Genomic DNA, 23,846 nt, shown 5'->3' with positions numbered 1-23,846 from the left:
TACGGTTGTAGTGGATATTGAAGTCCGGTACAGATGAACAACACGCAAAAATACACACAAAAAACATAAAAAACGTGCACAGGTAGGGAGAGCTTGTAGCCGCAGCCATTGTAGTGGAATTGTATATAGTAGGGTTTTCCAGAAGAAAAGGTAGAAGTAGAAGGCGGAAAATGGCGTTTGACCGACAAGATGGCGTCTGTTACAATCTGGATCGGCTGTGACGTCACATGCAAGATCTCTATAAAACTGACCTTCCTTTGAGCAGATTGAGTTTCTGGAGCATCACATTTGTGGGGTCGATTAAATGCTCAAAATGGCCAGAAAAATGTCTTGACTATATTTTCTATTCATTTTACAACTTATGGTGGTAAATAAAAGTGTGACTTTTCATGGAAAACACAAAATTGTCTGGGTGACCCCAAACTTTTGAACGGTAGTGTATAATATACCTTTGTCATATCTGGTGTGTCTTTACCTGATGGATTTTTTTTAATATTTATGCATTTGTGTTTGGTTGGGAAGGGGTTTGTTTCCCCCCCCCCAAAAAAAAAAAATTTTCTTCCATATTTAGTCAACTCCATCATGCCGATGGGGATTCAGACTCACAAACTCCACATGATTGGGCCAACCCTTGTAGAACACTTCCTCGGGAGTTTTTTTTTTTAATTTGACGAAGCAACCATAGTATGACTTGGGACACTTCCTGGTTCTGGCAATTGCTTGGACACCTATAAAAGGCCTGGCCACACCCTCTCACTCTAGAGTTATGTTGATTTATATATTTCAAGGTGCATTGTCACATGTACACTCAAGCACAGTGAAACTCCTCCTCTGCATTTAACCCATCTGAAGCAGTGAACACACACACATACACATACCCAGAGCAGTTGGAGGTTAGGTGCCTTGCTCAAGAGCACTTTAGCCACAATACAGAGGGAGGGGAAAGTGCTGTTCATTCACTCGACTCCCCTCATATTTTTCCTGCAGGAATCAAACCAGCAACCCTTTGGGTGCAAGGCTACTTCTTTAACCTCCAAGCCATGGCTGTCCCTGATTAAAGTTAATATTGATATAACTTTAAAGCTTTCCTCTAAAAACTAATTCAAGGTTAGTTTACTTGCAACTTCTAAGACACAGGGGACAAAGTTTACCCTTAAAGGTCCCACCCATGTGATGAAGAAAGGTACAGATTGGTACCTTTTATTTCTCGCAATGTTCTCTAATGTCTCCACACCAGTGGCTGGAGTATCATATAATAGTTTTGTCTCTTACATTCTGTGACGTCCAAGTGTCCCAAATTCTTATTTTCTGGTGATTCTAGTATAATATACAGGCATCATTAATACACCAGATCGAGTTAAATTTCCAGGCAGAACATTAATGGGAAGTACGCGATTTGAAACCTAGCAAGAGTTATAAACAGGGTTTCCGTGGAGTCTTAAAAAGTCTTAAAAAGTCTAAAATTTGATAATCCTAATTTAAGGCCTTAAAAAGTCTAAAATACGAGCATATTTTGCATTGTAGGTCTTAAATGTAATTTTGTGAAGTCTTCAATCCTTACGTCCATTTATCCCATTCGCTTTTTTTTTTATTAAATGTGTTGGTCTCATCTCATTATCTCTAGCCGCTTTATCCTTCTACAGGGTCGCAGGCAAGCTGGAGCCTATCCCAGCTGACTACGGGCGAAAGGCGGGGTACACCCTGGACAAGTCGCCAGGTCATCACAGGGCTGACACATAGACACAGACAACCATTCACACTCACATTCACACCTACGGTCAATTTAGAGTCACCAGTTAACCTAACCTGCATGTCTTTGGACTGTGGGGGAAACCGGAGCACCCGGAGGAAACCCACGCGGACACGGGGAGAACATGCAAACTCCGCACAGAAAGGCCCTCGCCGGCCACGGGGCTCGAACCCGGACCTTCTTGCTGTGAGGCGACAGCGCTAACCACTACACCACCGTGCCGCCCTAAATGTGTTGGTGATATTCATAATTAGTCATATAGGCTAGGCCTACTTACTATCAGTAGGCTACGCTGCAAACTACAAATGAGACACAGTGGAATCCGGCGTCTAGCCCGGTTGGCATGGTGATGCACAGGGCATGGTATGCGCGCATTTAGACAGTAGAGCCTAAAAGAAGCGAGGGAGATTGTCACGGTTTGTAGCAAAATGGGCAAATGCAAGTTTAACGACTGTTAGCTTGAACGCAATGATTTCGTAGACTGGTTAAAACGTGTACCCAACAATCCGTTTGAGGCGTACTGCACATTGTGCAAAAGAACACTCAAACTCGGCACCCTGGGTGTAAAGGCACTGGAATCGCACGCGAAAGCGGAGAAGCACCAGGCTGCCCATAAAAGTCTGCAATAATCGCATGCCATCACTCAATTTTGTTCACCGTTGTCAGGTCCAAGCACATCTCGAGACAGTGTATCAGCTAACTCCGTGCGAACTATCACGTTACAACACACAAACCGTATGGAATCGAATGCCTCATCTTCAAGTGATTTGCGGGATGTCTTTGGCTCCACTGCAACTTAGTTCCTCATTAATGCAAGAGCGCACCCTGGGGATGTATTATCATTGGTGAATGATAATAAATTGTTATTTTGAAAGTAATTCAGGCTCTCCCAATTTTCTTTATTTTTTTGTGCGGCATAAGTCTTAAATTTAACCTGTTATGGTCTTAAAAAGTCTTAGGGCGTATTCACACCTACGTTGTTTGGTCTGGACCAAACGAACCAAATTTCCCTTGGTCCGGACCTTTTGGGTTGGTCTGAATACAAACCACCGAACTCTGGTCCGGACCAAACAAGCAGACCGAGACCGAGCTGCAAGGTCGGACTCGGTCCGGACCAAAGGAACCCTGGTGCGGACCTTTTGGAGGTGTGAAAGCAGACCGGACCTAATCCGACAGTTTTGCTTTTTTGTACCTCGGGAGCTTCCGTCGTTTGTCGAGCATTATGGGAAACAGAGTCTTGACACTCCACCGCAAAGTGCAAACACTGTTTCGGTTGTCAAGGAAACCTTACAACAGTCGTTCAGTCATTCAGACCAGTGGTAGGCTAGACTACAGAGTACAAAAAATGAGTAGGGGGCAAACGTGGGCCGAGGAAGAAACGCGTACCCTTGTGGATATATGGGCAGATGTCCACATATCTGAGCTTTTGGAGAGAACACACAAAAATGCCAACGTGTTTGCTGTATTCAGTGAGAAAATGAAGGAGAAGGGGTTCACGCGCTCCCCAGAACAATGTCGGCTAAAAGTGAAGAAACTCCGTCAGACCTACATTAAAATCAGGGACATTCTTTCAAAAAGTGGCGGTACTAGCGACGCAAAAAAGAAATTCATCTATTACGATGGATAAGGCGAATATCCCGACACATACCTCCTCCGTCTTGCGTGAAGAGCCAGAACTGTCACAACATGATGTGCGCTCATCAGCGCTATCCTCCGTAGCCGCCTTGCCCTTTGAAGTCGTCGTTGATAAATTACTTGTACAACAGCATAGTAATCGCACAATTGTGAAAACAGTAAAAACTGGAAAAAACATATAGCTTTGATGACATTAAAAAGAATAACAGCACAGAAAGCCTCCATGACTACTTTTGAACTTAACGCTTTGTGCGCGTGTCGTCTCTGACCAATAGCTGAACGACCTCAGGGCGCGTGGCTTTGTTGACAGATTTTGGTCCGCTTACTAAAATGTACAGTGTGAAAGCGAACCGCACCAAAATGAAAAAATAAAAAAAACATTTGGTTCGGACCAAAGCAAGTGAACTATCGAACTATCCTGGTCTGAATACACCCTTAAATTGAACTTGTTCAAGCCTGCAGAAACCCTGTATAAAGCAAAAATGATGAGAAATTTGAACACGTTAATTTTTGCCACTGATTACTCCAGCTTTGTTAGTCATTGTTTTCAAACAATGAATATTGCATCATATTGAAAAGCCTTCTGAGTGAACTGTATGCTTTAAGTTTACAGTTATGTTCCCTTTGACCTTAAAGGGCTCATCCATCATCAAACTTGACTGGGATTGCTAAATGAACGGAACAGCAGTTAAGATCGGGATGGGAATTCCCCAAAAGGGAAATGGTACTTTGTCAAGGGCATGATAAAAATAGAATTGCAGCAGAACCAGTGGCTCACTAGATACTTTATCATCGTGTTTCCCAACGCTGTCCTTCGGGTGACTACAAGTTCAACACAATCTCAGCTTCCAACTCACCTGAAACAAGTACACTGGTTATTAGCTCATCCGGCCGTAGGCCAGGCCGAATGAGGTTATGCGATCACGCGTCGTCCATTATCCGTCCACAATTTCCAAAAATCGCTACTCCTCCTACAAGATTGATCGGACTTCGATCAAACTCACATGCAATGTTCCCCAGGTGGGTGTGCATGACACTTGTCAAGATGGTGGCACCGCCTGTCATATTTACGATTTTATGGGCGTCTGAAATTTGTGGGTGACTCGTCACGTTAAACGCTACTCTTCATAAACTGCTGGGACATTTTCACTGAAACTCACCCAGTAGACTCTAAAGACATCTCCCAACAAGAATTGTTCACTAGGTGGCGCCACCTACCATGGATGAGACTACAGAGGGGTCAGGTGCGATTTCACAAATATCACTACTCCTCCTACAGGAGTGATCAGATTTTGATCAAACTCATATGGAATGTTCCCCAGGTTGGTATGGATAAAAGTTGTCAAGATGGTGGCGCCACCTGTCATATTTAACATTTCCTGAGCGTTTGAAAATTTTGGGTGGCTCGTCACACCAAACACTACTGTTCATAAACTGCTAGTATGTTTTCACTGAAACTCACCCAGAAGACTCTAAAGACATATTCCAACAAGAATTGTTCACCAGGTGGCGCCACCTGCCATGGATGCGGCTACACAGGGGTCATATGCAACTTCACAAAAATCGCTACTCCTCCCACAGGATAGATCGGATTTCCTCATTGAGGCTATTTTTTGGGTACAGGTATCTTTATTGTTGCCTTTCAGGAGCTCACCAGTATTTTAAACACTTAGTCCAGCCCACCTGGCACCACCAACCATGCTACAATCAATATCACTGAGATGACAGTTTTCCCCATTCTGTACCTGCATTATTTTTCCATAAGGATCACAAATTATTTTGTCAACTTTATCGAAGTACTGTTTATCCTCTTTCAAAGTAAAATGAGTCATTTTAGCCATCTTGCAACTCTAGTTGCTACGTAGACAGTACATAGTAGCTAATTTGGATTTCAAATCAAGGATTAATATTTTGCACAAAATGGAAATGCAAGTACAGTACTTCAGTAAAATAAATAAAGCCCACCAAAATAATGACCCTAGGAGCATGAGCAACCTAGAGGTAATTTAGAGTAGCCAGTCCATGTACCAGGGTTTTGAAGATGGGAGGAAAGCAGAAAACCCTGAGGAAACCCATACTGATATGAGGAGGACGTTTGAAACTCCAGTAAGTGGAGCTTATGATCAGAACAGGGACACGGCAACATGTCATTTAGTATAAATATACACGTTATGTAGTTAGCTACAGTGGCAAACTGTTACTATTAGAGCTGGGACTTGAGCTCAGCCAAAACTTAATCAGACACCAAAAAATCAACAGGACAAAGGATTTTGCGAGGGATTAGCGGCAGGCTGCCAGGTCGCTCCGTTGTGTGTAGTTGTCAATGTTGATTTTAAAAGTAACTAAGTAAATTACACAGGGAAATGAATACTTGAGTCTGAGTGAAAAATACTGTAGCAAGCATGTGTGGAAGAAGAATCTGGAGACAGAAATCTTAGTTTCTCGGTCGTTAACCTGTGCTATTTGCTCTCGATAGCACCGGCTTGAACACTTTATTAGCATTCACTAACGCTACTAATGAACACTACACCGGCTGGAAGGTGATTTCACTACTGCACTGACGGTGCCGACTCATGGTTAAGCTTGCATTGGCCTTCAAGAAGGCCGAGGGTGATAAATTTTTTGCCCCTCCCACTATAAATCAAAATCTGACTGGTTAATTCATCTGTCACTTCCTAGATAAACATACACTGCCATGGCGTTCTGTCCCGGTCACACTTGTAGTACTCGAGTCTGACTCGTGCCCTAATTTTAAGGACTCATGACTTGACTTGGACTTGAGCACTGATGACTCGGACTTGTACATTAACTGCATTCGGACTCGTAAATTGGAGACAAGGACTCTGATTTTTTCTTTATTTTTTTTGTAACATGCCATAATAATTTGGCATAAGATATTTATATCTGCATTCATTTTTTTTAATGATTTCGCGCAAGAGAAGAGAATGCACGTTCACCTGTTCATGCATCATGTTCAGGAACAAACTAACGTTAATGGCGCTAAAATGCCTGGAGAGAATGCTGCTAGGATTGTCTACTTTGCTTATACAGACTTCTCGTGCAGTGGGAAAAAATGCACTGCTATGTGTTCCATATGTAGAAGAACTATCGAAGAAACGACGAGGACAACCTCGAACTTCAATCGTCATTTGGCAAGACTCCACCCAGAGAAGGAATTGACACGCTATGTTCATTGCTCTGTTGATAGCAGGGCTTGCTTGCTGACCGATGAACTAGCGAGTGTTAACCCTCTCTCATGTTATTTTCGGAAAAGCAATCGAGTTGTGTTAATGTGACCAGAATAGAGATTCCTATTCAGTTAGTCATCTTAAGGTATAAGATTCAATAATTATGAATTCTATAATTAAAGTGACAGGAAAAGGTTTGTACATATGAGAGGGAAGACTGTGAGGCCGTGTCCTCCAGTGGCTCCTTGGGATGGATGGATGGATGGATGGATGGATCCCCAAGAAGAAGATTTTACAGGTCAATAATACTTAAAAGTAGACTGCCTTTCAGATTTTTCAACTGTAGGTCATAAAAAGAATTTTCCCCGACACCCAATTATTTTTGTTTAGTCGACCGAAAGCTACTGAATTCGAATCACAGACTTCCAATTTTATTTATTTTTGTTTAAATAGAACAATTAATGAATTTCTGGCCATGTGGCCCTAAATTCTCCGCTATTTTTTCCTGCTTCACCATGACCCAGTTCAAGATCCTACATCATGCATGACGTGGTGGAACAAACTAATGTTAATGGCGCTAAAGTGCCTGGAGAGAACGCCGCTAGGATTGTCTGCTTTGTTCGAGGACAACCTCGAACTTCAATCATCATTTGGCAAGACTCCACCCAGAGAAGGAAGTGAAACGCTATGTTCATTGCTCTGTTGATAGCGGGGCTTGCTTGCTGACTGATGAACTAGCTAGTGTTAACCCTCTCTCATGTTATTTGCCCTGTTGATAGAGGGCAGAGCTTGCTGAGTGATGAACAAGCTTTCTGTAGCCTATTAACTAAAATGGGGCAGTCAAGCAGTAACGTTAGTCCAACACAGTAGCAGAGACGGTTTCATATAAAGGCAGCAACAGCCACCGTCAAATGGTGCGGTCGGAGTCTTGTTCTCGGACTTGACTCGGATCAATAGTGGACTCGACTCGAAATTTTCTTTAATGACTCGGACTTGAACACCAGGGACTCGAGACTGGACTCGGACTACTCAAGTTTTAGTGACTCGACTACAACACTGGTCCTGGCAATAAAGTCCTAACCAATGAGTGAGCCAACTCTAAACTCTTCTCAGCCTAGAGACAACAACAAAAAAACATTCTCAGTGGATAATTATGAAAGAAATATTAAATATAACTTTCAAAATGCTGATATGTTTGGACCTTCTCCGAAGGCTTAGAAGGCCCTGACGGTTCTCTTCTGGTTAGTTATGTTTCCAACTCAAACTGTTTATTTCCCTCTAGTGGATGTTAAAGCATACAGTAAGTGTTCAGATTAAGCCTTATCGATGACTTCAGTTCAACAGGACAGCGATAAAACATGACATTTATTACAAGATCACAGCAAAGCTGCCCTGTTGAATATGCGCCATTGGCGCGTCTGTGAGAACCATTCCATCACGCGTTGTTGTTGTGCACAGCCAACAGGGGAGTTGATGTGATTGACATCAAGAGCTGTTTCACAGAGGGACCGGGTGTTGTTTTTCTTCATTTCTGCTGTAGGGAGTTTGATGCATGTCTCAGGCCTTTGGAAGCATGAAATCGGCTGGTGAACCCCCTGCTGTTCTCAAACCCGCGAATTAAAAGCAGGATCTTGATTCCCAAGTCAATTAAAGGAGGAAACTGAAGCCCTTGGCCTGGTGGGGTGCTCATTTAGGCCAGGAAACATTGTCATCGCCTTTTGGTGTTTTGTTTCTTGCTTTCTTTATCTCTTGCTCTGTCACAGAAAATCCCTGTGGTTTACATTAAAGCTGATTGGCGCTGTGTGTGTGTGTGTGTGTGTGTGTGTGTGTGTGTGTGTGTGTAAAATCTGCCATCTCTGCCTCCCCTGCAGCACCCTGCAGACGACTTTTGATGCCTGCATAACCACAGAGATCAGCACGAGGGACTCACTCACCCTCGCTCCCCGCCCTGTCTCGGCCTCTCCATGGCAACCGGGTACATCTGGTCCACGTCTTCAGGCGGGCGACGCCCCCTCGTTAACTAGCGGTTACGGCTCCAGCAAGGCGGAGATGTTGGAGCGCATCACAACGGACAGCGCAGGTTACGTGAGCGATGGAGACATCCTGAGAAAGACTGTCAGGATGGACAGCGCCACCAGCGGGTGAGTGTGTGCATGTGTGAATCTAACACCACAACTGATTGCTTGAAGGATCTTGCATAGGAAGAATGACGCGTCTCGTCTTGCAAAATATCACTAGAAAAACCTAAGTAATTAAATATTCAGCAGAATGGCTGGATCACTCACAGTGCAGGGCATTATTCGAGACAATTTTAAAGGATATTTGCAGTATTGCACTGAGTACAGAATTTTAACCGTGCCGTGGACATGAACTGGGACACAGACACTGTATTTATAAATACAGCGTATTTATAAAGTAGCAAAGCTTGATGATGGACTATCACCGTGACCCATATGTGCTTTCCAAACATCACATTCCCATTTACTCTTACAATAACCTCCACTCTTCTGGGAAGGCTTTCCACTACGTTTTGGGGCGTGGCTGTGGGGATTGGTGCTCATTCAGCCACGAGAGCATTAGTGAGGTCAGGCACTGATGTCAGGCGAGGAGGTCTGGGGTGCAGTCGGCTTTCCAGTTCATTCCAAAGGTGTTCAGTGGGGTTGAGGTCAGGTCTCTGTGCAGGACACTCAAGTTCTTCGACGCCAAACTTGGCAAGCCATGAGAGGCTTGGACCTCGTAGTTCCAGCAAAGGGAAATTTTAATGCTACAGAACAAAAAGGCATTCTAGACAGTTCTGTGCTTCCAGGTACAAGCTTATGTGGCACCAGTTTGGGGAAGAGCCACATATGGCTGTGATGGCCAGGTGCTCACATACTTTTGGCCATAAGTACCCCTTTTCCACCAAATCAGTTCCAGGGCTGGTTCGGAGCCAGTGCTGGTGCTGGTTCACAACTCGTTCAACTTGCAAGCCAGCTGAGAACCAGTTTGCTTTTCCATAGCTCGCGGTGCTAAGGGAAGCCACATCATTACGTCGCTGTATACGTCAGTTACGTCGCTACGTTTGCATAAACCTTGGCGTGAATATCGAAGCAAAAACAACGCGGAAGAAGCAGCAGCAGCAACAACAATAATAATAATGGATGGCTTCGCGTTTGTACAGCTGCTGCTTCTCGTCGCTTAAAAATGGCGATCTTTCGCGGTCTTGTTATTGTTGTTGATCTTAACAACTCCCCCCCGCTGACGTAAGCGGTTCTTTCCTCTGGCCCAGCAGAGAGTTGGTGTTAGCCTGGAACCGGTTTTTCTGGCCCCAGAGCCACTTTGTCAGTGGAAACAGAAAACCCGGTTCCAAACTAAGCACTGGCCCCGAACCAGCCCTGGAACTGCTTTGGTGGAAAAGGGGCAATAGTGTAGCCTGGCAAGCCAGACTAAATGTGAATATTTAGTCTGGCCTTGATCCGTAGACATTTCCGAAGCGGGTAGGAGGAACAAACCGCTGTCTTTCAAACTGTCTCTGTGCGTATAGACCAACGCTCTGACCAATCAGCGCAACAGTGACTGTGACGTAGTCAGAGCGACAGAAAGCAGTGGGGGAGGCCTTGAAATAAATAATTTTTCAAAATGCGTATTAATTAATAAACAGGTTCTAGATATTAAGAAGTTTGGAGATAATGACCACAAGTTTGGAGTCTGTACCACATACACATTTTTTCCAAGTGTTTTTCAAGGGTTTGCTTAAACTGTTTTTGAGAGTTTTTATTTAGTGGTGTTTGGTGAAATAATTTCCCTTAAATTTAAAATAACAGGAAAATAAGAAACAATCAAAAAGTAATGTTTCAAAGCTGTTTATTAATTCTTCGTACTGCACAAACTAGCCCCATCCTTTTGGCTACGAGCGGAGCCAGCTGGTAGATCAGACTTTTGCCATAGCCGGTCGGCAAAACAGCGAAAACGTCCTTCTTGAAAAGGAATGAGCGGAGAGCCTCTTCCTGCTCATGTTTCAACGAAAACCCCAAGTCTAATTCTTCTAAAACTGATTCCAAAGCGGAGTCAAACGCGCGCTGTTCACTAGCCCGTAGCCATCTTTCCTGCTGTGCTTTCTCCAGCGTCGCGCAGCTTTGTCGTCACTCCTGCAAAAGCCCGCCCAAAGAATCCAAACAAAAACCTTGCGTTGTGATTGGCGGGCACGATTTGATGCCCGGGGTGTTTTTGTTTATATGGTGCGAGGCTAGACCCATTCGCTAGGAAAAAATATTTTTGGCCGCTAGGTGGGTGGGTCTAGTTTACTAGGCTAGCAATAGTGTACATTTGGATTTCTGTAAAGCTGCTTTGTACACTCGCCAGCCACTTTAACAGGAACTTGTTCTTGATTCTAAGATCCCTGTTCTTCACAGGACTGGAACCCAATGTGGTCTTCTGTTGTCGCATGCTGAGATGCTTTTCTGCTCACCACGGCTGTCAAGAGTTGCTATGAGTTACTATACCCTTCCTGGATATAGCTCAAACCAATCTGGCCATTTTCCTCTGACCTCTCTTATCAACAAGGCTTTTGTTTCTACCCACAGAACTGTTGCCTACTCATTCACTCACTCGATGTGTTTTTTGTTTTTCGCACCATTCTGTGTAAACTCTACAGACTGTTGTGTGTGAAAACCCCAGGAGATCAGGAGCAGTTTCTGAAATACTCAAACCAGTCCATCTGACTCAAACCAACACCACAGTGAAAGAAAGTCACACTTTGAGATCGCAATTTTTCCCATTCGGATGTGTGAAGTGAGCATTAACTGAAGCTCTTGATTTGTATCTGCATGATTTGATGCATCAAGGGATTGGCTGATTAGAGAACTGCACAAAACAGGAGGTGGATGGGTGTTCCTTATAAAGCGGCCGGTGAGTGTATTTGTATGATATTAGGTATACAAGGCGTTAACAAGTTTGAAAGAGTTGCTTTGAGTTCTGTGGCTGAATAATACTCATGAAATAAATGTTAAATTGGCGCAACTTATTTTCATTTCGGAAAAGCAATCGAGTTGTGTTAATGTGTAGGGCTGGGTATCACAGTCAGTTTCCTAGAGCGATTCGATTTCGATTCTTAGGGTTTTAAATTGATTAATCACAATTCGATTCGATTCAATCTGAATCAGTTCAATCTGCTCTTAAATAATGAAAATATCTCCATACAATACGTTGCAAAATACACGTCTTTATTTTGTAAATTTGACAGTTCACACGTAACTGTAAACAAAACTGTCTTATCTTCCTGTAATTAAAAAAGTGCAAATAAAAGTGCACATGTAAAAAGTGCAAATGAGCGAGCGTTGCAGCAAATTGTATTGTTTAAGTGAAAAAATCTCATCTCATTATCTCTAGCCGCTTTATCCTGTTCTACAGGGTCGCAGGCAAGCTGGAGCCTATCCCAGCTGACTATGGGCGAAAGGCGGGGTACACCCTGGACAAGTCGCCAGGTCATCACAGGGCTGACACATAGACACAGACAACCATTCACACCTACGGTCAATTTAGAGTCACCAGTTAACCTAACCTGCATGTCTTTGGACTGTGGGGGAAACCGGAGCACCCGGAGGAAACCCACGCGGACACGGGGAGAACATGCAAACTCCACACAGAAAGGCCCTCGCCGGCCACGGGGCTCGAACCCGGACCTTCTTGCTGTGAGGCGACAGCGCTAACCACTACACCACCGTGCCGCCATTAACTAGTTCTGTCAAGCGATTAAAATATTTAATCGCGATTAATGTCGCGACTGTCATAGTTAACTCACGATTAATCGCAATTTAATCGCACATTTTTGTCACATGAAAAACCATTGTAATTCTCTTATCAGCATAAAAAAGTGAATGGGCTTGCTTTGTACCAATGTTTTTTTTTTTTTTTATTGCAGAGCATAACACGTCTTGTCACAGCCACTGACATCCATAACTTCCATATTAGATGAGAAAACCAAGGGATGAAAAATAAAGTGCATATCACTGTGAAAATAAAAAAATGTTTTATTTTACTCTTCATTAGTTTCTTTTGAAGAGAAGTATTTGCCATAAAAGAAGAAAAAAACAGATAACAAAAATAAAAACATTCATCATACGTTCAAAAACGTTCATCATAGTGTGGCACCGTATTATCTAATGCTCACTGCTTATAACTCTACACCTACCCGGTGGAGATGAGCCGGGAAACTGAAGACTGAAGGAACAGTATTGAAAAGTATTTTTCCAGTCTCACCTGTGAAAGGTAATCCCATGTGATCTCGTTTGGACGGTAAACCTGTTGGTACAGTTAAACGCAGCACATGAATGAGGCATCTTTATTCTCGGCTACTGTCTAGACGCTATACCAGAGACGGCTGAAGAATCTCCACTTTGCCCCATCCAATATGGCAGCGAGGATGTTTATATGTCTATGCCTTTCTCCATCACTCACACGTACTCTCGAGTTCCGAATAATAGCGCAGTTGGGAATAAGAGTGTAGGGCGGCAAAATGGGCAAAAATTAATAAGAGTGTAGGGTGGAAATAAGCATGCAGGCCGGAAAATTCTCGAGTTTCGAATAATAGTGCAGTTGGGAATAAGAGTATAGGATGGCACATTAGGACAAATATAATAAGCGATAAGCACACTTGTAGTCTAGAAAATTATGCTGAACAGATCTTGGAGACCAAATATCAATTCAGTAAACAGACAAATCATATCATGGCTGTCAAAATTTCTTGTTCGTGTTCTTTTTATCTAAAACAAAAAGAATATCTGGATACTAGTAAAGTACTTTTGCTTGAGAAACTCAAGTATGCAAATTGCTTTAATTTACCTTTATTTAAGGTCTTAAAACATCAAAATTCTAATTTAAAAATGTCAAAATTCTATTACAGAGGCAGAGGAAGACTTTATTGCACCATTTGAATCCAGCAGGTGAAAGAGCATGAACTGTTAAGTCTTCATCCGATTCTTCAACAATATCACAATTAGAATATGAAGGGATGATCAGCCAATAGATACAAACGCCTCTTAATTCCAATTAATACAATATGACTTAAGGAAAAAGGCGATATCTTAATGCTTTATTACTTCACTTCTGTGTTTAGTCCCAATCAGTGATGTACGGGGGATTTGGAGAAAATTTTTTGACATGACCATGTCAAAAAATTGTCTCCGGATCCCCCGTACATCACCGATTGGGACTATTCTGTGTGCAGATATGCACTACAAAATATATGTACATAGCCAATGGACATACACACTGTTTTTAGTCGGCACACATCATTGAGTGTTTTAACCTTAACCAAGTCAAAAGTTGTTGACTGTCGCTTCCCGGCCATTTCCGTGGTTATGGTCTATGGAACCGGCCAGGACCCGAAAAGGGCCAGCAATATTGAACCGCTGGCATAAGTATTTAATTACTTGGAAAAATTGCATTGTAATTCACTTCTATGCTATTATATCTCAAGAATATGCTACCTTATGGAACTGGACGGGTGAAATTCATGTCAATTTTCGGTGGATTGAAATCGATCATAGATACTTACCGTTGTTTACCACCGGCAGTGTTGTTGGTGCATCGGCGGTGCTTCGTTGTGTCTGCGCATGTGCGTAGTGAGTCGTCTGTGTTCAGGCGTTATTTTCGCTCATTCGTCACATGTGCTTGTATTGACAAATAGAATAAGCGTGTAGGCCCGAATAAGACCGTGCAGGCGGGAATCTCATCTCATTATCTCTAGCCGCTTTATCCTTCTACAGGGTCGCAGGCAAGCTGGAGCCTATCCCAGCTGACTATGGGCAAAAGGCGGGGTACACCCTGGACAAGTCACCAGGTCATCACAGGGCTGACACATAGACACAGACAACCATTCACACTCACATTCACACCTACGGTCAATTTAGAGTCACCAGTTAACCTAACCTGCATGTCTTTGGACTGTGGGGGAAACCGGAGCACCCGGAGGAAACCCACGTGGACACGGGGAGAACATGCAAACTCCGCACAGAAAGGCCCTCGCCGGCCCTCGAACCCAGGACCTTCTTGCTGTGAGGCGACAGCGCTAACCACTACACCACCGTGCCGGCAGGCGGGAATTTTTCGCAAAAATAAATAGCCGTGCATGCACGGTTATTCGGAACTCGAGAGTACTCTTATTGAAGCAGCGTGCGACAAGCCTCAACAGGAACTACGGGTGACTCGCAGGGCCAAATTAGAATTTGCGTTAACGGCATTATTTTTTTTAATCGCGATAAATTGAGATCGCGTTAACGCATTATTATCGCGTTAACTTTGACAGCACTAATATTAACAAAACGAAGACAGTTTAAGTTTACTGTCACACTTAGGACTGCGTTGACAGCGATGTCCAGGTGTCACACGTGATAGTGACTCTGTTTGCTGACTGCATTTTCATTCGTATCGCGTCTTTCGCAGATGTATACATCATGGGTATCACCGTTTCAGTCAGATGTTTATGTTGCACCATAACGTAGTGTGGTTCGAGTACCTGAATGAGCTGCCTGAATCCTTCATTTTCCACTACCGAGTATGGGCGTAAATCTCTGCAAACAAAAGTTGCGATGGCCTCTGTTATCTTTATGGCCCGCGGAGACTCTGATGGTAATGCTAGCAGGTCCTTCGGTTTCTTTTGTTTTGCTCCGGGCGGCTTGTTGTCGGAAGCTAAGGTTAGGGTAGTGTGGTACCTTGTCAGGTGGTTTCTGAGGTTTGTAGTGTTCCTACAATAACTGAGCTCTGCTTGGCATATCTTGCAAACTACCTTGGTTTTATCAAGCTCTTTGTCCTTTGTCGTTTTAAATTTGAAATGATTCCACACGTCAGATTTCATTTGAGACGGCTTGCCGAGCGGTGTTTTCCCTGCCTCAGCCATGGCTCTGGCCTCAGCCATTTTGTGTGCGTGCTTGAACGTCACGACGTACGACTGCGCAGCTGCGTCATTACGCACGAGACGGCTGAGGGAGGAAAATCACACAACACACGAGATTGTGTTGTGGGGGAAAAAAAACAAAAAAACTCGATCTCATGCCCTGTGAATCGATCCAAAATCGATTTTTTTACCCAGCCCTATTAATGTGACCAGAATAGAGATTCCTATTCAGTTAGTCATCTTAAGGTATAAGATTCAATAATTATGAATTCTATAATTAAAGTAACAGGAAAAGGTTTGTACATATGAGAGGGAAGACTGTAAGGCCGTGTCCTCCAATGGCTCCTTGGGATGGATGGATGGATGGATGGATGGATGGATGGATGGATGGATGGATCCCCAAGAAGATTTTACAGGTCAATAATACTTAAAAGTCGACTGCCTTTCAGATTTTTCAACTGTAGGTCATAAAAAGAATTTTCCCCGACACCCAATTAATTTTGTTTAGTCGACCGAAAGCTACTGAATTCGAATCACAGACTTCCAATTTTATTTATTTATTTTTGTTTAAATAGAACAATTAATGAATTTCTGGCCACATGGCCCTAAATTCTCCGCTATTTTTTCCTGCTTCACCATGACCCAGTTCAAGATCCTACATCATACATGAGGTGGTGGATTTTCCCCGTTCGCGCAAGGCATTGTGGGATACAAATTTGAAACAGGAGAGAAAAATGGAGGACGCGAGTGTGCGAATGAAACGTGAAAGACCGACTACAGTAACGGAAAGAAAGCGAGAAGAAAAGACGTTATGTTCTATACGAAGGAAAGGAAACGCAGGACCAAACTAATAAATATCGGCGCTCAGCGAGCACCTCGGTGTGATCAGCTGTTCGTTTAGAGCAGGGGTCACCAAACTTTTTTCTCTGGGGGCCACATTATCGTTCCTGACTGCGATGGGGGGCCGGGGTCGGGTCAGCTATAGAACACAGAATTGTATGACCCAGACAAATATGACCACCAGCAGGCCTCATTGTGTAGTAGAGATTACTAGCCTGGCACAGCCAGCCACACTACTACCGGTATATCCCCACTACTATATCAACACTTGATTCCTGGCACATATTTGTTTATCTTTACTAGTGGTTTGCAAAAGTAGTAATCGAGTCTTCAAACTTTGTTTTAATTTGAAATACCACAGATATTCCATTTATTTACTTTCTAATAAAAATAACATCAAAGCTGTCAAGGTAAGAAACATCTGCCTAGTTGAGGTGATCGACACTGGCAAAGGTGAGTGGAAAATTATAAATTGTAGGTAGGCCTGTTGATCTCATCTCATCTCGTTATCTCTAGCCGCTTTATCCTGTTCTACAGGGTCGCAGGCGAGCTGGAGCCTATCCCAGCTGACTACGGGTGAAAGGCGGGGTACACCCTGGACAAGTCGCCAGGTCATCACAGGGCTGACACATAGACACAGACAACCATTCACACTCACATTCACACCTACGCTCAATTTAGAGTCACCAGTTAACCTAACCTGCATGTCTTTGGACTGTGGGGGAAACCGGAGCACCCGGAGGAAACCCACGCGGACACGGGGAGAACATGCAAACTCCGCACAGAAAGGCCCCCGTCGGCCACGGGGCTCGAACCCGGACCTTCTTGCTGTGAGGCGACAGCGCTAACCACTACACCACCGTGCCACCCGACGTAGATTATATTCTTTGAAAACCGACACACTTTCTTTACATACAAGACAAACTGCACGGTCCTTACACTGAACGAAAAAATAATCGGTGGTCCACTGTTCTTTAAAAACTCTGCACTCTCTGTCAGCTTTTCGCTGACCGCTAGCCATTTTGCTGTCCTGAACACTGACAGTTCTCTGCGCGTGCGCTGCCTGTCACTGCTTGATCGCGAGCATATGACGAAAATTCGGAAAATATGAATAGTTCATTTTTTAACTAAATATCAATTTTAATTGATAAAATCAACAAAATACAAGATGCAGACATGTTATTATTTGCCAAAAAGCAATTTAAAAAATAGGCCATGACCACTTTTGGGGATTGCCTCATAGGGCCGGTTCAAGTGGTGAGGGGCTAGGGGGCCGGTCAAAGGGGGGTAGCGGGCTGGAGTCAGCCCGCGGGCCGTAGTTTGATGACCCCTGGTTTAGAGACAGAATGATGGAACTGTCAGTGCACGCTCAAAGGTAAACCTGCGCGTGCACACACACACACACGGACTTCCTCTGTCTGCTTGACTGCGCTAAGCGAGCAATTTCATGCACATTATTTGCTTTAATCCCCTCAAATTAAATAACTTCCCAGCCACAGAACAGAATGGCCTGATATTTTGTGAGATATTACAGAAATGAACATATATCACAATGAGCACATTTCAGAGGGAACTAAATTTCACCGATTTTATGAAATCGAAAGGACGTCTCGCTTTAAAGGGATAGTTCGGGATTTTTGACATGAATCTGTATGGCATCCCCATCAATAGTGTCGTGCAAACACACTGACTTACCCCTGACAGCATCCTGCGAGTCCAGTTCTTGTCCAGTTTTGGTCCAGACGAAAGTAGTCCGGCAAGTTTGTTGGGGTCACGAAAGTAAAACGTTTTTCGTCTCAAAACAGTATGTGTTCAAAAGAGTGATATATTTGCATCACAAAACCGTTGCCAAATAAAAAGTCAGACCTCGAAATCGCTTGGCACTATTTTCTCTCCCTTCTTATCACTGCGCGCTGCCGGCTTCATCCAGCTGCGGCTCCAGCTTCAAGGATAAGCTGGAGCCGCATAAGTAGGAGTCCCGGCGGGTGGCTTGTATTCGATTCGTTTATATCCCGACCTTGTCAGCTGTCACATTTATGTTCATGGACCCGGTAAGCTGGTAAATAATATATTTTTTTTTTCTTTACCAAATTCTAACAGAAAACGAGAGCGCCCGAAAGGGAAAACCGAGCCGAGCCGCTTCACGGCTGTAATGCAAATTGCTTTCCTCCTCAGTATACAAGTGCGCTTCCATGGCAGGGAAAAAGAAACTACCACTGCTGCCTATGTAGTGCCCTATTTATACAAATAGGAGTCATTCAGGATTCAGCCATGACACGGAGCAAAAACATGGCTGAATCCTGGATGACTCCTATTTGTATAAATAGAGCACTGCATAGGCAGCAGTGGTAGTTTCTTTTTCCCTGCCATGGAAGCGCACTTGTATACTGAGGAGGAAAGCAATTTGCATTACAGCCGTGAAGCGGCTCGGCTCGGTTTTCCCTTTCGGGCGCTCTCGTTTTCTGTTAGAATTTGGTAAAGAAAAAAAAAAATATTATTTACCAGCTTACCGGGTCCATGAACATAAATGTGACAGCTGACAAGGTCGGGATATAAACGAATCGAATACAAGCCACCCGCCGGGACTCCTACTTATGCGGCTCCAGCTTATCCTTGAAGCTGGAGCCGCAGCTGGATGAAGCCGGCAGCGCGCAGTGATAAGAAGGGAGAGAAAATAGTGCCAAGCGATTTCGAGGTCTGACTTTTTATTTGGCAACGGTTTTGTGATGCAAATATATCACTCTTTTGAACACATACTGTTTTGAGACGAAAAACGTTTTACTTTCGTGACCCCAACAAACTTGCCGGACTACTTTCGTCTGGACCAAAACCGGACAAGAACTGGACTCGCAGGATGCTGTCAGGGGTAAGTCAGTGTGTTTGCACGACACTATTGATGGGGATGCCATACAGATTCATGTCAAAAATCCCGAACTATCCCTTTAATCTGGGATTCCTGAAAGAAATAAATGCACATTTATTCCAACTTTTGTGTAAAATAAATCCTAATAATTATTTTCCCTTCTTTTCCAAACAGAAGAAAGCCCAGCTAACGTCTGTAATTTTATGAAATGTCTGATCTCCTCTTTCTTATGAGAGACTCAAACAGGAAGCCAGACCACTGGCTGACCTTAATTCATTTCAAATATAGATGCTCTTAGCTCTCTTCCCTGGTGAAGAAAAACATCTGCTACTGGAAAAATTTTAATGCTGGTCGAAGAAGGTTTGTGCTATTTAGCGCACGTTTGCTCAACGAGCAAATCTCTGATGCTGAAGCTGATCTTGCTTGATTCTTGGTTGCAGGCAGTTTATGACTAATGTTTCAGCTTTAAACTTTTCTCGCCAGGCTTTTTCTAGTTGCCATAAACTCCATTATAAAACACGTAGGACACGTTAACATCAGAGAATAAAAGAGGAGTCTTATTTTTTATTACAGGTACCTCCACTCACTGTTGGAGGAGGTGATGTTTTCATCTCTGTTTGTTTGATTGTTCCAAACGTAACACAGAAGATAGTGATGGATTTTGATGAAATTTTGGGAAAAGGTGAGCCATGGGCCGAGGAGCAATTGATTAGATTTTGATCCAAATCTGGATATGTACGAGTATATATCTACGGATCCAGGATTTTTTTTTTGTGTGTGTCTGTCTGTTCCCAGTGTAAATCAAATTTTGATGAAATTTGGTGTCTGTCTTCAGTATTATCTTCGGTTCAAGTGATTTTATATTTTGATGTTGATAATACGTGGCTTGGCGGAGGTACACTCTCTACCACCGAGGGGAACCGTCAGGTCCTTCTAGACCTTCAGAGAAGGCCCAAACATATCAGCATTTCTTTCATTCTTTCATAATTTTGTCGTTATTCTCTTCTAATTTTAATTCGGCCTCATTTTCTATCAAATTTGCTTCAGAAATGAAAGCGTTACTGTCCTGAAAACATTAAAATCGAGTTATCCAATGAGATTTTGTTTGCTTGTTTGTTTGTTTGTTTGTTTGTTTGTTGTGTCTAGGCTGAGAAGAGTTTAGAGCTGCTCACTCATTGGTTAGGACTTCATTGCTGGGACAGAAGGCCATGGCAGTGTATGTTTATGTAGGAAGTGACAGATGACTTAACCAATCAGATTTTGATTGATAGTGGGAGGGACCAAACATTTATCACCCTCTGCCTTCTCGAAGGCCAACGCGAGCTTAAAGGAGAACTGAAGTCATTTTTAAACTTGCTTTATTTCTTAATTAACGTGTTATTCAATTACGTTTTCGGTTTTAGTAACCTTATATCGTGACTCGTACCGGCAACTAATTGCAATTAAATATTATACTTATCGGCCTATTCGGTTTTTAGCCATGTTGAATTTAGTTCGTTTGGTCCACGGCAGGCGTCGCTTATCCACGCGATCTTCATGAGACTTGTGCGAGACTTTGAAACGTGAAGTGTCAGCCAGGTGTCAGTGCCGCCATTTTGAAAACTTTTCCAAACGAAATATTGCACAAAAACGAGCTTAAATGACGATTACTGCCTACTTTTTTCAAACTTTCCTGATCGCTATCAAAACAAACAAAACTTCCGGCTTGATTACATCAGCATTCGAAAGAGGGCGCGCGCGTCTTTTGATCATGCTGGCAGATGTCGGTTGCTTTGATTCCCGCTGTACGTTTTACTTCCATCCTACGATGTCTCGCACAGGTCTCAACGCATCTCGTTTACGGCCATCGTTTTGACACACGGACTGATATATTACAGAGCATAGTTCAAACACTCATAACTTGCTATCGCAGTGACAAAATAGCGATCAAAAATGCATTCCGATATTTAATAAAATGAGAAATAGAATTTTGATAATAAAAAATTTGCCTTCAGTTCTCCTTTATCCGCAAGTCGGCGCTGTCAGTGAACTCACCTTCCAGCCGGTGTAGCATTCATCAGTATTGTTAGCGAATGTTAATAAAGCAGTCAAGCCAGTGCTATCGAGAGCAAGTAGCGCAGGCTAACAACCGAGAAACTAAGATTTCTGTCTCCCGACTCTTCTTCCATGCACATGTAGCAAGGTCATAATTTCATATGAATAATTTTTTTTTTTTTTTGGTGAACTTCCCCAAATCCCTCTATTGTAAAATATGTTAATTTGTTGGGTTCCGTTAATGATTCCACTATTGTTTCTGATGGGGCGTTAATTAGTGTAACACACCTGTGGACATTATCATGCCTGGGGTGTCTGGAAAGGGGTAAGCTGGCTTCGTGAATCCTGCACGGACAGTCTTCATTAACCCTTTGATGCAAAACATGGGCCAAAAGTGACCCGGCTGAGTTTTTATCTTCTATATCTTTGCAATAAATTAATTCCATCATTCAGTATTCAAGGTATTCCTCAATTAACTTGTTTTTGATCATCATACATCCTTATTTTATTTTTTCCTTTCTTACTTTTTGAATAAAAACCCTTTTTGTATCACTACCCTTCTAATGCACAACATGGGTCAAAAACGACCTGCATTCATTTTCCAGGTTATTTCATGTACGGCTGAGTGTTTCTATGATATACTTTTGAAATACATTCATTTTGTCATTTACGTTTCCAAATATGCAGTAAATATCTTGTTTTTGTTTAGCACAAATCATCTTTTTTATTTTTCCTTTCTTAAGTTCTGAACAAGCACAGCTTTTGTAATTCTACATCAAGTTTACACACATGGGTCAGAACCGACCCGCATGCATTTACTCCAGCGTTTGGTGGGAACTGTGAATTGTGCTTGTGTCAGACATTTCACAGCTCAGCACAGCGCCCTTTGCCCGTCTAATACATGCAAGTCATGTTTTTCAATTGTTCGAACATTACCTTAGAAAAAAATGGATGATGTTTAGGTTACCTTGAGAGTGAGTAGATTACTTGTCAGAAAGTTACAAGTAATTACTATTAGCTACCGAGCTGTTGACATATTCTGCAACCCCGATTCCAAAAAATTTGGGACAAAGTACAAATTGTAAATAAAAACGGAATGCAATAATTTACAAATCTCAAAAACTGATATTGTATTCACAATAGAACATAGACAACATATCAAATGTCGAAAGTGAGACATTTTGAAATTTCATGCCAAATATTGGCTCATTTGAAATTTCATGACAGCAACACATCTCAAAAAAGTTGGGACAGGGGCAATAAGAGGCTGGAAAAGTTAAAGGTACAAAAAAGGAACAGCTGGAGGACCAAATTGCAACTCATTAGGTCAATTGGCAATAGGTCATTAACATGACTGGGTATAAAAAGAGCATCTTGGAGTGGCAGCGGCTCTCAGAAGTAAAGATGGGAAGAGGATCACCAATCCCCCTAATTCTGCGCCGACAAATAGTGGAGCAATATCAGAAAGGAGTTCGACAGTGTAAAATTGCAAAGAGTTTGAACATATCATCATCTACAGTGCATAATATCATCAAAAGATTCAGAGACTCTGGAAGAATCTCTGTGCGTAAGGGTCAAGGCCGGAAAACCATACTGGGTGCCCGTGATCTTCGGGCCCTTAGACGGCACTGCATCACATACAGGCATGCTTCTGTATTGGAAATCACAAAATGGGCTCAGGAATATTTCCAGAGAACATTATCTGTGAACACAATTCACCGTGCCATCCGCCGTTGCCAGCCAAAACCCTATAGTTCAAAGAAGAAGCCGTATCTAAACATGATCCAGAAGCGCAGACGTCTTCTCTGGGCCAAGGCTCATTTAAAATGGACTGTGGCAAAGTGGAAAACTGTTCTGTGGCCAGACGAATCAAAATTTGAAGTTCTTTATGGAAATCAGGGACGCCGTGTCATTCGGACTAAAGAGGAGAAGGACGACCCGAGTTGTTATCGGCGCTCAGTTCAGAAGCCTGCATCTCTGATGGTATGGGGTTGCATTAGTGCGTGTGGCATGGGCAGCTTACACATCTGGAAAGACACCATCAATGCTGAAAGGTATATCCAGGTTCTAGAGCAACATATGCTCCCATCCAGACGACGTCTCTTTCAGGGAAGACCTTGCATTTTCCAACATGACAATGCCAAACCACATACTGCATCAATTACAGCATCATGGCTGCGTAGAAGAAGGGTCCGGGTACTGAACTGGCCAGCCTGCAGTCCAGATCTTTCACCCATAGAAAACATTTGGCGCATCATAAAACGGAAGATACGACAAAAAAGACCTAAGACAGTTGAGCAGCTAGAATCCAACATTAGACAAGAATGGGTTAACATTCCTATCCCTAAACTTGAGCAACTTGTCTCCTCAGTCCCCAGACGTTTACAGACTGTTGTAAAGAGAAAAGGGGATGTCTCACAGTGGTAAACATGGCCTTGTCCCAACTTTTTTGAGATGTGTTGTTGTCATGAAATTTAAAATCACCTAATTTTTCTCTTTAAATGATACATTTTCTCAGTTTAAACATTTGATATGTCATCTATGTTCTATTCTGAATAAAATATGGAATTTTGAAACTTCCACATCATTGCATTCCGTTTTTATTTACAATTTGTACTTTGTCCCAACTTTTTTGGAATCGGGGTTGTAGTATTAAGACGTTTA

At 42.9% G+C, this 23,846-nt stretch overlaps 1 protein-coding gene across 1 annotated transcript in view; it reads left to right on the top strand.

Annotated features, from left to right (window-relative positions):
* The window catches only part of nav2b (neuron navigator 2b), a 342,800-nt gene that overhangs the window by 114,383 nt on the left and 204,571 nt on the right, over nucleotides 1–23,846 (top strand). The window contains 1 exon segment of the mRNA XM_060926744.1: nucleotides 8,445–8,714. Within this exon segment, the coding sequence (XP_060782727.1) occupies nucleotides 8,445–8,714 (270 nt within the window).

Source organism: Neoarius graeffei, chromosome 8 (genome assembly GCF_027579695.1).
Source record: "Neoarius graeffei isolate fNeoGra1 chromosome 8, fNeoGra1.pri, whole genome shotgun sequence".
Classification (NCBI taxonomy): domain Eukaryota; kingdom Metazoa; phylum Chordata; class Actinopteri; order Siluriformes; family Ariidae; genus Neoarius; species Neoarius graeffei.
The sequence above is the reverse complement of the archived record's forward strand: the minus strand, read 5'-3'. Positions and strand labels throughout refer to the sequence as shown.